General features: G+C 42.4%; 1 protein-coding gene across 1 annotated transcript in view; it reads left to right on the plus strand.

Moving 5' to 3' along the window:
• Positions 1 to 543: 543 nt before the first annotated feature.
• The window catches only part of CDKAL1 (CDK5 regulatory subunit associated protein 1 like 1), a 333,479-nt gene continuing 321,014 nt past the window's right edge, over positions 544 to 13,008 (plus strand). The window contains exons 1-3 of the mRNA XM_053467623.1: positions 544 to 665; positions 3,468 to 3,513; positions 3,596 to 3,759. Coding sequence (XP_053323598.1) covers positions 3,599 to 3,759 — 161 coding nt within the window. The 5' untranslated portion in view covers positions 544 to 665; positions 3,468 to 3,513; positions 3,596 to 3,598. The remainder of the gene's footprint in view (positions 666 to 3,467; positions 3,514 to 3,595; positions 3,760 to 13,008) is intronic.

Genomic DNA, 13,008 nt, shown 5'->3' on the forward strand with positions numbered 1-13,008 from the left:
CAGAAATGCAGCCATGCTTTATAATGTTGCTCCCTCTAGTGGTCTGTGCTGTTTTTACAGCCTTGGTCCTCCTAACCATTCCTAAGGGTACACTTTACAGAAATGTTTAGGAGCAACACAAACATCATCTCCTTATCATATCAGTTATTAGTATTTTCTAAATACTCTTAAATTCAAAATGTTCACCTGCTTGCAAGCAGCCCAAAGCATCTCCACAAAGCTAAAGGGGTTAATTTAAAGGGACCCTTGGCTATCATAGATGCATATGAGCTTAATATTTGGCAGTCTTAGGATCAGTTTATATGGAACATTGGAAGCTACGTTTACAAGCGCCACAGAAAACAGAAATCTGGAGTTTTAAAAATACGTATAATTCTGCAGCCAACGGGAGAGAGAAACATATTTCACAGAAGTCTGATTTGGGAAGCGTTGGTTATAAACAAGTAGAAAGAAATCAAAGCATAATCTGTTCATACCAGCATTCGCTTCTCCGCGTATTTCATTAGATTGTCCCCAGCCGGTACCCGTACAGCACGTGTGCCTAAGGGGGCGTGGCCTAGAAGGTAAACTTCAATGGTGGAACTCGTGGGAAAGTTTTAGGTTGGAGGTGGCAGCTGTTTGCGAAGCGCGGCAGCGTAGCGTACACGTTTATATCGGTAATACCGGTAAGTGTGGGTCCGGTACAGCGCCGCCGTTTATTGTCTCTTACTTTTGGGTGGTTTTTTTTGGCTACCGTGCCCGGTACGTAGTCTTCCCGCTGCTGCCACCCAGTTGACAGCGTGTGTCGGGGAATCTTTACTGTCATGTGGAGGCCCGTGAATGCTAGAGGGGGGATAACAATGTTACCCGGACCTCCTCGGCTTTAAGAGTAACAGTCCTTGCTCGGTTTCAGTCCTGGTCGTTTCATATGAATGTAAAAGCTCCCCCCGCACGTGATATGTACGGCTCAGAGCAGGGCTGCTCATAAGGGGCCAATGGCCTTTACCGGGGATGCCACGCAGTGTAACAGAACCCGCCGCGTAGAGGGCTGTGCGTCGGGGACTGCTCATCACCTTGTTTGGGTGCGTGGATCATGCGCCCCCATTCACTGTTCTCGCTTAGTGCTGCGTATACATACGCTTAAGAAATTAATTGATAGAAAAGACTGGCTTAACAACTGAATTGTGTGTAAACACTAAAACTGTTTAAATTAAAAAAAAAAGACTATTTTTTTCTAGGACACCTTTTGAATCAGCTGTTGCTAGAGGCTCTGGCTTAGACCATTAAAAAAATGAAGAGAGAAATCCACCAATCATGCTTTACATGTCATTGTTTTGAGTTTCTGAAGAAGTATCAGAAGTAGGACCAATAATAGCTTTGGTGTCTGATACTTCTTTCTTTATTCTGATCTTGTTGTCTCTGGCATTGTCATTGGCAGTGATAATAGACAAGCCCTCCTGAATCGTGTATGGCTGGAATAAACCTATATTACCCTTCCAATGTTTTGAGGCATCTACAGAAAACTCAGTATCTTTGAGAAGGCTAGGTGGCTTTTCCATGACAAAGTGGACTGTTCTTCCGTTTGCAGATGCTGCTCATTTGTCTCACTTAATGGACAGAAAAGGGGCTCTTCTTAGGGCATTTTAAACCATGAATTGTCTGCTTGGTGATGGGCTGTATTCAGTGACTAGAGGAGGATATAAATACAGGGTCTTTGGGTAGGAATATGGCAGTGCTTATGTAACTTTTTATTTTCTCTGATGACCACACTTGAGAAGTTAAGCAGGGTGTCAAGTTCTTAAGCCCTGGCAGTGTTGACAAGCGAAGAGGCTGGTCTGTGGAAAGTGCGTCCAAGATGAAGCCTGGAGCTGTCCTGTTGTTAAGGAAGGAGCTCATCAGTCCAAATCTAGAGTTTTGCTGAAATGTATGGCAGGGGTCTAATCTCTATTTATAGGTTTAAAGCCATAAGGAGTCTTGCAGCTAAAAATCCTCATGGGTTAAGCTTTGCTCTTTGACGGCATGTTTGGTGCATAGCTATGGGTGGTTGGCGGTAAGACCATTTCTCACTACCTCTGGTGCCTGGCTGTGTTCTTTCCAGAACTCTTGCGATAAGGTCGCGTGTGACACTGGTGTTTTGTGGCTCACAAGTCAGGGGAGTCATATAAAATTTTAAGCAAGTCCTTGACCTGGGCTCTTCACTGTTCCATGTTCCAGTACCAGACTAAAAGCATTGACCTCCATGCCACAAGAAATTTGTTTTGATTTCTCCTGGAAGAAAGGAGAGGTAACATATTCCTGAATCTTTGTTTCAGAAGAATGGTAAATTGAGTTACTCAATCTGCGCTTGTACGTATGTGAAATGCATCTGGATAAGTTGGTGGTGACGTCTAGTCAGGGATTTTGCTTTCTTCTTATTCTGATGGCTAAATTGGATATCTCAACCAGAATATCAGTTTATTCAGGGTAGCCCCATTGCCTTGTGTATTTACAAAGGTACTGTTTCGGCCTACCTTTGACCTCCAGGGGTTACGGCAGTCACATACGTGGATGTCTATTGGTGGCTAAATCTCTTTTCCTCTCTGGATCTTTTGGATTCGGCCTTGGAAAGCTTTTTTTCTGCCATAGGGAATCAGCAGAATTTAAACGATGGTTTACTCTTCTTTGAAGTGAAAAGGTTATCATTATGACAGATTCTTGGCCTTAATGTTTTCTGCCAGGTATGTTTCACCATGGGTTCTGGTACGGTTTTGGCTACTGCATTCCTTCCTGAGATCTTGAACGAGTTCCGCAGTTAGTAAAATCTTCACTAATTGCATTTTATTATGTTTATTTACAAAGTGCCAGCAGATTTCATAGATCTGTTTCAGTCAGTGGGATAATTTAAAGTCACACATGATAACAAACTGGTACAAAAGGTGAAGAGGACCCTGCTCTTGTGAGCTTACAATCTACTTCATGGTTGATTGACCCTAACCTAAGGACTGGCCCTGGAGAGGTCTGTGAAGCATCCACCACTGTTTGACATCCCATACTAGTACAGCCTATATTGCCCACTCTTTGTTCCATGAATGCTTCAAAGTTGAAGTATGATAGACAAGGACAGTTCCAGGCCATGAGGTCACTCTAGCACAGAGACCCACCTACCTCCGAATAGCATTTCTTCACAGTATAGCATTGTGTTCATGGATACAGCAGAGGTGTGAGGACTTCTATTACCTAGCAAAATAAACATTTTCTTTGCGCTCTTTAAGAAGTTTATGGAGACTTTAGTACACATGTTCTAGAAGCCCTACGTAAAGTTGTATATAACACATCTTGGAAATGTTCTGTGATACGTAACGGAGTGTCCTACATACTTTTGGAGATTGTCCGGTTGTGTACCATGTACAAATCCACTGCTATAGGCATTTTGGACTATGTCTTTCGGTTAGGATGTGCTCTTTTGTGTGCTAGTTAGTAATGTTAGTTGCTTTTTCTTTCTTTTCTAGTTCTGAATCAACAAGCTCCGTGGTAATCGCTCATAAGGAAAACTTGGTGAGTTGCATTATTTTCTTAATTTTTTTAAGGTTCAGTAAATCCCTATTTTTCATGCTTAACACATCTTTGTGCATCACAGAAAATGCCGGCTGCATGTGAATCTTTAGTGGATGACATTGAAGACATGGTCTCTGCAAATGATCCAAAGCCCCACGATCGGCAATCTGCAAGACAAAATATCGTTCCTAGAGTACGAAAGAGGAACAAGAACCAGGTTTCAGAGGAGCAGCCCCCCAGTGACAGGTTTGTTCTATTTACTTTCAGTCACATTTTGAATATTTTATATAGTGCTGTTAAAACATGTTCAGTCACTTTGCTGTTTTAATGGGAAAACAAGTGAATTTCAAGCTGGTTAACATACTTGCAAAAAGGCTTTCTAATGATCAATTAACCTTTTAAAACTTAAACGTGGATTAGAGAACTCAGCGTGCCATTGGAACGCAGGAGAGATGGTTCCTGATACACCTATGAAGATATCACGTTAAAAATAAGCCATTTTCCTAGGAATCCATTAGTAAGTGTTGACAAGATAGACTAGCTTCTCCAGGCGGGTTACGCTTTACTTTTACTTTTTTTTTTTTTTCTACTTCCTTTAGTTTGTGTGCATAAGTTAGTGTGTCTGTTACTTTATGGTGTATGGTAAGGCTCGACAAACCCCAGGTGCCAGCAACTATAAATCGCTTCCATCGGTCCGGGAATCGGGGATGCTGCCTATCCTTCTTGGATACAGAGGCTGCTAAGGCTGCATGGCATCCAGCCACCCATGTTATGTTACCCAGCTGTAGTAGGGAGTAAAATACTCTGCTCTCATGGATATGAAACGACTGCAACCACAACACAGGTTTATCTAAAAAAAAAAAAAAAAAAAAAATTCTAAAAATTCTCAAATATGTGTGCCATGATTATTGCCACCGTTTTAGGCAGTACTTTGTGCTACCTTCCTTTGCTGGGGTAATAGCTCTGAGTGGTCTCCTAGAGTACATGGCAGGGGATCTGAGACTGTTCCTCCATACAGAGTCTCTCCAGATTCTTCAAATGTCGAGGGCAACGCTGGTGGGCTCTCCTATTCAGTTCACTCCGCAGCCTTTCCATGCGGTTCAAGTCCGGGAACCGGGATGGCCATAGTAGGACCATTTTTGTGTTAATTTTGATGTATGTTTTGGATTGTTGCTCTGCTGGAAGATCCGACCACGGCCCTTTTTAAGCCTTCTGGCAGAAGGTGTTAGTTTATTATCTGTGGATATATGATAGGATACATGGCATCATGGACTCAAAAAAATGTCCAGGTCAAACATGTAGGTGACGTCGGATCGTAGTTTTTAGAGACTTTCTGACCGCAAGATGCATCTAACTTCTGCAATTCTTCACCTGTGATCCTTTTTGGCCACTCAAACTATCCTCTTAACAATGCGTTGACACAGTATATACATGCGTCCTCTTCCATGTTGATCCATACATTTCTAGGTGACCGGAAGTTATTAATTATAGCCCTGGTGGAAATGCTATTTTCTTACAGCCACTTTCCATTTTGTGAAGCTTAATAACCTTTTGCCGCCCATCACAGGTATATTCCTTGGATTTACCCATTGTGATGAATCAATAAAGGAATTTGGCGTATGTGTCAAAAGTGATGGTTAAGCAATTTCCTGTTTCTTGTCGCCCTATGTAAAATCAATGCTAATAGCTTTCAAATATACTTTTCTCATATGAATTTATAAGTGTGCCAATAATTGTGCCACATATTTAACATCTTTTAATCTTTTAATTTTCAATTGTTAGATATCCATGAGAGCTGAATAGATTTGTTTTGTGTGAAGAAAAGATCTAAAGACTAAGCAATAAAGACAATTTGTTCAGCCTTCTTTACTCATATTTACCGTGGGTGCCAATATATTTGGAGGGCACTTTATGATTACATATTTATAAGCACTAACGTATTCGGCTGCACAGCCCATGAGAGTTTAAAAAAAAAATAGTCCAGGTACATGCCTTAATTATGTATTGGCATGAATATGGTTTAAAAATGAAACCTTTGGCGGGTACTAGGGCTGCAACTAACGATTATTTTAATAATCGATTAGTTGGCCGATTATTTTTTCGATTAATCGGATAAAAAAAACAATATGCAAATTTTTCGTTTATTTAAAAGAATTGAATGAACTGGATGTTAAAAAACAACTTAAAATTTACATTAACATTCTTATTTTGTTATGATGTAATAAAAAACAATATTTTCAAAGTACAAGAACCCAAACACAATATTTATGAAACAAAATAACCCCAAACATTCTGAAAAGAGGTGGACTATTACTGTTCAAGAAACTTTGCCCCAGCACTTTGCACTTTGCACCCAGCACTTTGCACCCAGCACTTTGCACCCAGCCCTGGCACTTTGCACCCAGCACTTTGCACCCAGCACTTTGCCCCAGCCCTGGCACTTTGCATCCAGCACTTTGCACCCAGCACTTTGCACTTTGCACCCAGCCCTGGCACTTTGCACCCAGCACTTTGTACCCAGCACTCAGCACCCAGCACTTTGCCCCAGCCCTGGCACTTTGCATCCAGCACTTTGCACCCAGCACTTTGCACCAGCACTTTGCACTTTGCACCCAGCACTTTGTACCCAGCACTCAGCACTTTGCGCCCAGCACTTTGCGAATGGAGCCACTCGCACAGAGCGAACCGCTCTGTGCGAATGGAGCCACTCGCACAGAGCGAACCGCTCTGTGCGAATGGAGCCACTCGCACAGAGCGAACCGCTCTGTGCGAGTGGAGCCACTCGCACAGAGCGAACCGCTCTGTGCGAGTGGCTCCATTCGCACAGAGCGATTCGCTCTGTGCGAGTGGCTCTGTGCGATCCGTGCACATAGACATGAAGAATACTTACCTCCGGAACGCGTCACATCCGTCACGTAGCTAAAAGAAGGCGGAGACTGCAGAGCGTGTAGCAGAAGCGGGGAACGCTCGCGGAGGTAAGTAAAAGGAGCCGAGTGCTCCAACAACGAATTGATCACTCGATTAATCGATAACGGAAATCGTCGACAACGATTTCCGTTATCGATTATTATCGATTTTATCGATTCGTTGTTTCAGCTCTAGCGGGTACACAAAAAAAGAATGGTTAAACATAAAAGCTTGAGTCTTTTATGGTGTAAAATACCCTTTGTCAGGAAGGAGTTAACTGCAATACTGCGCAAAGTGGTGCAGCACTGAAGTAAATGTGTTATGCCAGATTGCCCCAATAAACATAATTTAACTGCAGACCAACTTTGGATCTTTTTGTATTGTTGCACTCTGAGGAGTGATATTTGGGCAGTCGCAAACACTGGGAAGTATTTTATATTTATAGCACTTCTATACACGTGTTGGTGGGGATCTGGGTGCTTTTTGACAGAAGGTAAGTTAAACCTGATTTGAGAAGAAAAAAAGCAGACTCCTGGATGCAAACCAAATTTGTAGACCCCTGGTTTAGTACGAAGGGTTGATGTATCCCTTTAAGACACCCAGAGAAGTCTAAGTAATGAAAAGGAAGAGTTGTCTGGAAGGACTGATTTATAGGCTACATACCTGGTCTTCAGGGTCCAGATTTACTGGGATGAGTGGGTGCAATTCCTACTTTATTTTTTCCCCTCCTTGTTCGAGAAGTCTGTCTGTTTCAGGCACCTTTGAACATGAATAAAACAAGAATGAAGATGTCTGGCTCAATGTTCCACACGCATTCTAGAAAGTCAAAGGCTTTCATGGAAACTGCTAAAAGATGTCATTTGATTACGCTGCTGCCTCTGATGTCCTGTTTGTGGACCCTGTAGTAGCCAAAGCAACCAGAAGAACTACTCTACTTGTGGAGGAACCTTCTGGATTTGTTTATCTTTAGGATCACAAATCATAGAATAGGACCTTCAAATCTGCTGCGTCTAAGGTCCAGCATAGCGTTTTCCTCAGTTTCATTATCTGCCATGGCTACAACAGGTGGATGATCTTGTAGCTGGTCTGGCTCACATTGTTATGGCAAAACCTGCATTCAATCTGTGTGACTCTGCAGTTGATAGTGTCTGGATACGTTGGCGGTTTTGGACAAGATCTTATCAGCAGGCAGCGATACAGTCTCCCTAACTCTCGGAATCACTCCTTGTTTTTGGAGGCTTATACAAAATGACGCATAAATTGTTACAAACTGTGTCTGTAGGAATCAGAATGCATACTTCTAGTAAAGGCTGATGCCAGCCATAAGTTCTCTTGTTTATTAAAGAAAACATTGACTTGTAGCTTTGAAAGGTGATGTGCCTATTGTATGCATTTATCTAGAAAACGGGCCATGTTCTGTAATTTTGAAGAGAATATGAGAGATTGGTTTTACTAGGCTTGTAGAAAAGACCAAAGTGTCCCAAAGAAATTGGAATTATTATCCTGTCCGCTTTCAATTAACGTTCTCATTTCTACATCTCAAATAGCATGACGCTGAACATGGATGGACCGATGGTAGAGTGATCTAAACGTCTTTACGTTTGTCTGGGGAAGCTGTAATCCTTTTGAAAGTGGGCTGATGCTCAGGATTGATGACCGTTCTGTTTAGGATCCCGGTTTATGTGTCAGATAAAAGTAGTATAGTAGTCAAGAAAATGCTGGTAAAAGTAGGGAGGTCAGGGCTCCTCTTGCATCACATGGTTATCGTTCAACTTGATGTTGGGTTTAGAAGATACTGCCCTAAGCGGATGCTATAACTAGAAATGCAGAATAGAGATAAAGTACTGGCCACCATTATAGTAAAATTAAGTAGCGTTTAGTTTTTACACCTAGGGGAGCATCGTCCATATAGGCTTATAATCTAGGAATTGTTCCTACCCATAATTTATTTTTTTTATTTTGTGGAATTTGAAAGGAATCCAGTTGTGATAACGTTTCCAAACACAAGATGGCAGTGCACTATTTAAAATACTTGGCATACATTGTTTAAACAGGTAGTTTGGGGTAGCCGTATTAGTCCAGTGTATACGAATGCAGAAAAACAGAATGTTGCAGAATCTTGTAATACCTTTTTTATTGGACTAACAGTATTAAAAATAATAGACGAGCTTTCGGGAGTCCTCCCTTTGTCAAGTCAAAAGAAATGCTTTTGACTTGACAAAGGGAGGACTCCCGAAAGCTCGTCTATTATTTTTAATACTGTTAGTCCAATAAAAAAGGTATTACAAGATTCTGCAACATTCTGTTTTTCTGCATTTGCTTAAACAGGAACATAACAACTAAATACATGGCATTTTTGGCTCAAGATCTGAAAATAAAGTCAGTAATGCTTCACCATTTTCTTCTACTTTTGTTGCAAAGTATGTTTTTAATGTAAATAAGGGTCTGCGCATAGAAAATGGATGAAGCATGAGGCAGAACTACTATAAATGTCCAAATCAACCCAGATCGTGTTAGTTTACAAATCATGTTATGCTGTATAACCTAACCATGGACCTATGGAGTCTGTTTGTTGTGTCAAATACCGTATTTGCTCGATTATAAGACAAGGTTTTTTTCAGAACAAATGCTCTGAAAAATACCCCTCGTCTTATCGAGGTCATCTTATAATCAGACCTCAAAGTCTGAAGGAGACGACTAAGATCCAGATCCCCCGCAGCTGCAGGGGACCTGGATCCTCCTGTCTCAACCCCCCCCGCCCCACTTACCGGTACTTCAGAGTCCCCGGTGTGCAGCTGGGTCAGCGTGTAGATGTCTACCGGCGCGGGGAACTCTGATCTCTGACAGCCGGGGAATGTCTGCGCGATGCACGCAGACGACCGCCGCTGGTAGCCACGCCTCCTTCCAGGTGCAGCGTGAGTCTACACCCTGCCCCAGCTACATGACAGGAGACTCAGAAGTACCGGTAAGTGGGGCAAGGGGGTAGTGTTAAATGGGGGGCATATAACATAAGACCCTGCTGCCAATATATAGAAATATTACACCCTGCTTCCGATATAAATTAATATTAACCCTTGCTGCCGATATACCGTATTGGCTCGGATATAGGCCGCAGCCTAAGTTAGGTGCTTTTTTAAAGAAAAAAGTTTCTGCCCCCCCCCCGAGATATGCTGCCACTCTGTCCCCAAGATGTCCTCCCCCACCAGACTTACCGTTGCAGACTCCACGGGGTCTTCCGCCGTGGGAAGTACCGGCAAGGAAGATTGTTCGCGCAGATGTTCACCGACAGCGGCAATGCGAGCATACACGACCTCCGCAAGGGAGATTGTTAAAGCACATCGAGCAGATGTGCCGGCAGCGGAGGTCGTGTATGCTCGCATCGCCGCTGCCGGTGAACGTCTGTCTAAGCGCATCGCGCAATCTCCCGTGCCGGCACTCCCTCCGTGGAAAGTTCCGGCAGGGGAGGCTGTCTGAGCGTATCAGAGAGTAGGATACGAGTCCCCTTCGGCAGGGGTCTGTATCCTAACCATCCCAGCCCCTGCTGCGGATATATACTTATATTATACCCTGCTGCCGATATAAATCAATATTTGACCCTGCAGCCAATATATATTAGCCCCTGCTGCTGAGATATATATATATATATATTATAATAGACCCTGCTGCCAATATGAATATAAATACTAGACCCTGCTGCCAATATATGTTAATATTAGCCCCTGCATATAATATAATATATATATATATATAATGTCCCTGCTTCTTAATATATATTATTAGACGCTGCTGCCAATATATAAATAAATATTTGCCCCTGCTGCCAAAACATATATAAATATTAGAACCTGCTGCCAATATATTTTATAGTGAAAAAATTGGACCTTACCCAAGCATTTCATTGGGCCCTGCTCAACGCCTCCTTGCATGCAATCACTCCCTCCGCTACCATACCAAAAAAATAAATATTTGCCGCGCTGACTGCAGATCAGAGGAAGACCGTGAGTCAGTCCTGCACCGTGACATTGAGAGGTCCTCTCCCCCTGTAATCATCCCCAGAGTCCCTTTGTCCCCTCATTCACTACACCATACCACTCTTTTACTTGCACCCTGTAGTTCAGGTATAGATCAAATAAACAACACATGGAAACGGCACATGAATGAGATAAAAAAAACTTGTATTTGCAGGTATACATAAATAATGTATGGAAACATAGCATTGCAGGTTTAAACCAACAGAACACACAAACCCAGCATTGCAGGTATATATCAACTGGAAATCACATGTACACTCAGCACTGAAGGTATAGATCAAATAAACAACACAAATGGAAACAGCACTCCAGGTATTGATCAACTGAATAAGACATACAAATCCTATATTTGCAGGTAAACATAAATAAGGTATGGAAATATAGCTGATGCAGATCAACAGAATAACAAAAAACCCAGCTTTGCAGGTATATATCAATTGTAAATTACATATAAACTCTGCATTAAAAGTAAAGCTAAACCCCCCCCCCCACCAAATTACAGGCATAGATCTCTGGTCACACACCCCAAAGCCAACCCTGGCATCCACACTGCCCACATAGAACCTGACCAGCACCCAAATTACACATACATAGGACATGCCATCTGTCGCCAAACAGCCCAGCATGAGTCAACTTTGTCCCCAAACAGCTGAACGTACGCCATGTTTGTCCCATAAACACTATCTGTGCCATCTTTGTCCCCACTGCCTAAACACCCTGCTTATGCCATCTTTGTGAATCATAGGTGTATTGATTTGTCAAAAAAGCAAACACTTTTACAGTCACTCACTAATTCACACAATCATTTATTCTTTCACACAAATTTACACATTCATAAATGCATCCACACATTAATCCATTCATTCTCTCTCTCATTCTGACTCTTTATTTCAATATTCTTGCCACCCTCCTTTCCCCCTGTCCCTACCCTATCTACCACCTCTCCCTCCCTATCTACCTCTTCTCACTCTCTAACCCCCTCCTAACTTTCTACCCTCTCCCCCCTTTGAAGTTCACTTACCTTGGGCTTGTAGAAGTCCAGCGGTGGGATTGCGAGGTCCCTGTCTCCCTGGTTCTGCCGCAGTGTACGTGGCTTCACTGCTGAGCGCCGGATATGACATCATATACCGGCGCTAGGCTTGAAATGGCGGCACTGCGACCAAGTCAGAGGCCTCACGGAGAAGAGTGAGAGGCGCCTCTCTCTCTCCTCCGCGTCTATTACAAAAAAGACGGCGTTTCAATTGGGGGGCACAGCATGATGTAGGGGGGACCATGACCCCCTCTGGGCCCCCCCCGCCGACGCCACTGGTTTTGATGGAAGTGACCCCCAGATGCATAACCTGTGAAGTCTGCAGACTTAACCAATGAAACTACAGAGTTGTGGCTTTGATTCATGTTGGTGGGAACCACCTCGATACAGTTTACTCGCTGGATAGGCTGTTTCTGTTTCTGTGTGTGTGTGTGTGTGTGTGTGTATATGTATATGTGTGTATATATATATATATATATATATATATATATATATATCTACTGTCACATTCAGGAGTTTGTCCCTTTTTAAACGTAAGCTCCCTGTTCCATTTTAAGCATGTCCAGAAGAATAAATACAATGAACGTGGGATGGATAACCTCTAAATAACATACATTTGTAGACCTCATGTTTTCTTTACCTTTTACACACTGTTTTAAAGCTGAATCCTCAGCGAGCCCTCCTGGTTTTCTTTTCTTACATTCCGTATTTAAAGGATGTGATGTTAATAGAGAGAGACTGGAATGTTCTGAAATCTTACCCCGTACTTCCTTTTACTAAGCTCAGGGATTTGCCGAGTGTTTTATAAGCAGATCTGTTTTTATAATCAGGAGATGTTTCTGCAGAGTTTATTCCAGTCCAGGGCTATAAACGGTACATCTTTCTTAAATAAATACCCGTGCAATTTATTACATCGGGGACACAGATCCGCAGGCTCGGTTGTCTCCCACGAAATCTTTCTTTTATGCTCTGCTCGCACAGGAACATGTCTGCGATAAATTTAACCAATATGTGCCTCCCACCGGGGGAGATTGTTAGTGGCTTTTCCACGTAAATTTTAGGGAGTGTTGATGAAGGCTTTTATATAGGGGATGGAAGCTCATTATCGTTTATAAGGGTTTGGTGGGGAGCTGAGAAGGTAATTGCTATGTTCTTGAGGTCCACAAATGTTGTGAACTAGATTTCTTTAGCTCTTCTGTGCCGTTGGTTGTGGGTTTATAACTTCATATAAAGAAGCCATGGATACAGAAGCATCGCTGGCATAGTTTCCATACCTGTGTATTTTTATTCTGCCTTTCTCCATATTAAAAGCTATAGGAGCGGCTTCCTTTCTGTACTTTCCATTGTATTTGTGATTTTGCAGCCTTTACTAATGGGTGGTCCAGAAGTTTTAATTTCCTGGTACATAATGAGAAGTTGGAACCACTTTGGTATAGCATAACATGTTTTCTACATTTTGATCATGTATAGAAATCTGTTTATAGAGCGTGACATTCCACCAAGCTGTGCTATGTAATGGGTTCACAA

The sequence above is a fragment of the Spea bombifrons genome, chromosome 5 (genome assembly GCF_027358695.1).
Source record: "Spea bombifrons isolate aSpeBom1 chromosome 5, aSpeBom1.2.pri, whole genome shotgun sequence".
Classification (NCBI taxonomy): domain Eukaryota; kingdom Metazoa; phylum Chordata; class Amphibia; order Anura; family Pelobatidae; genus Spea; species Spea bombifrons.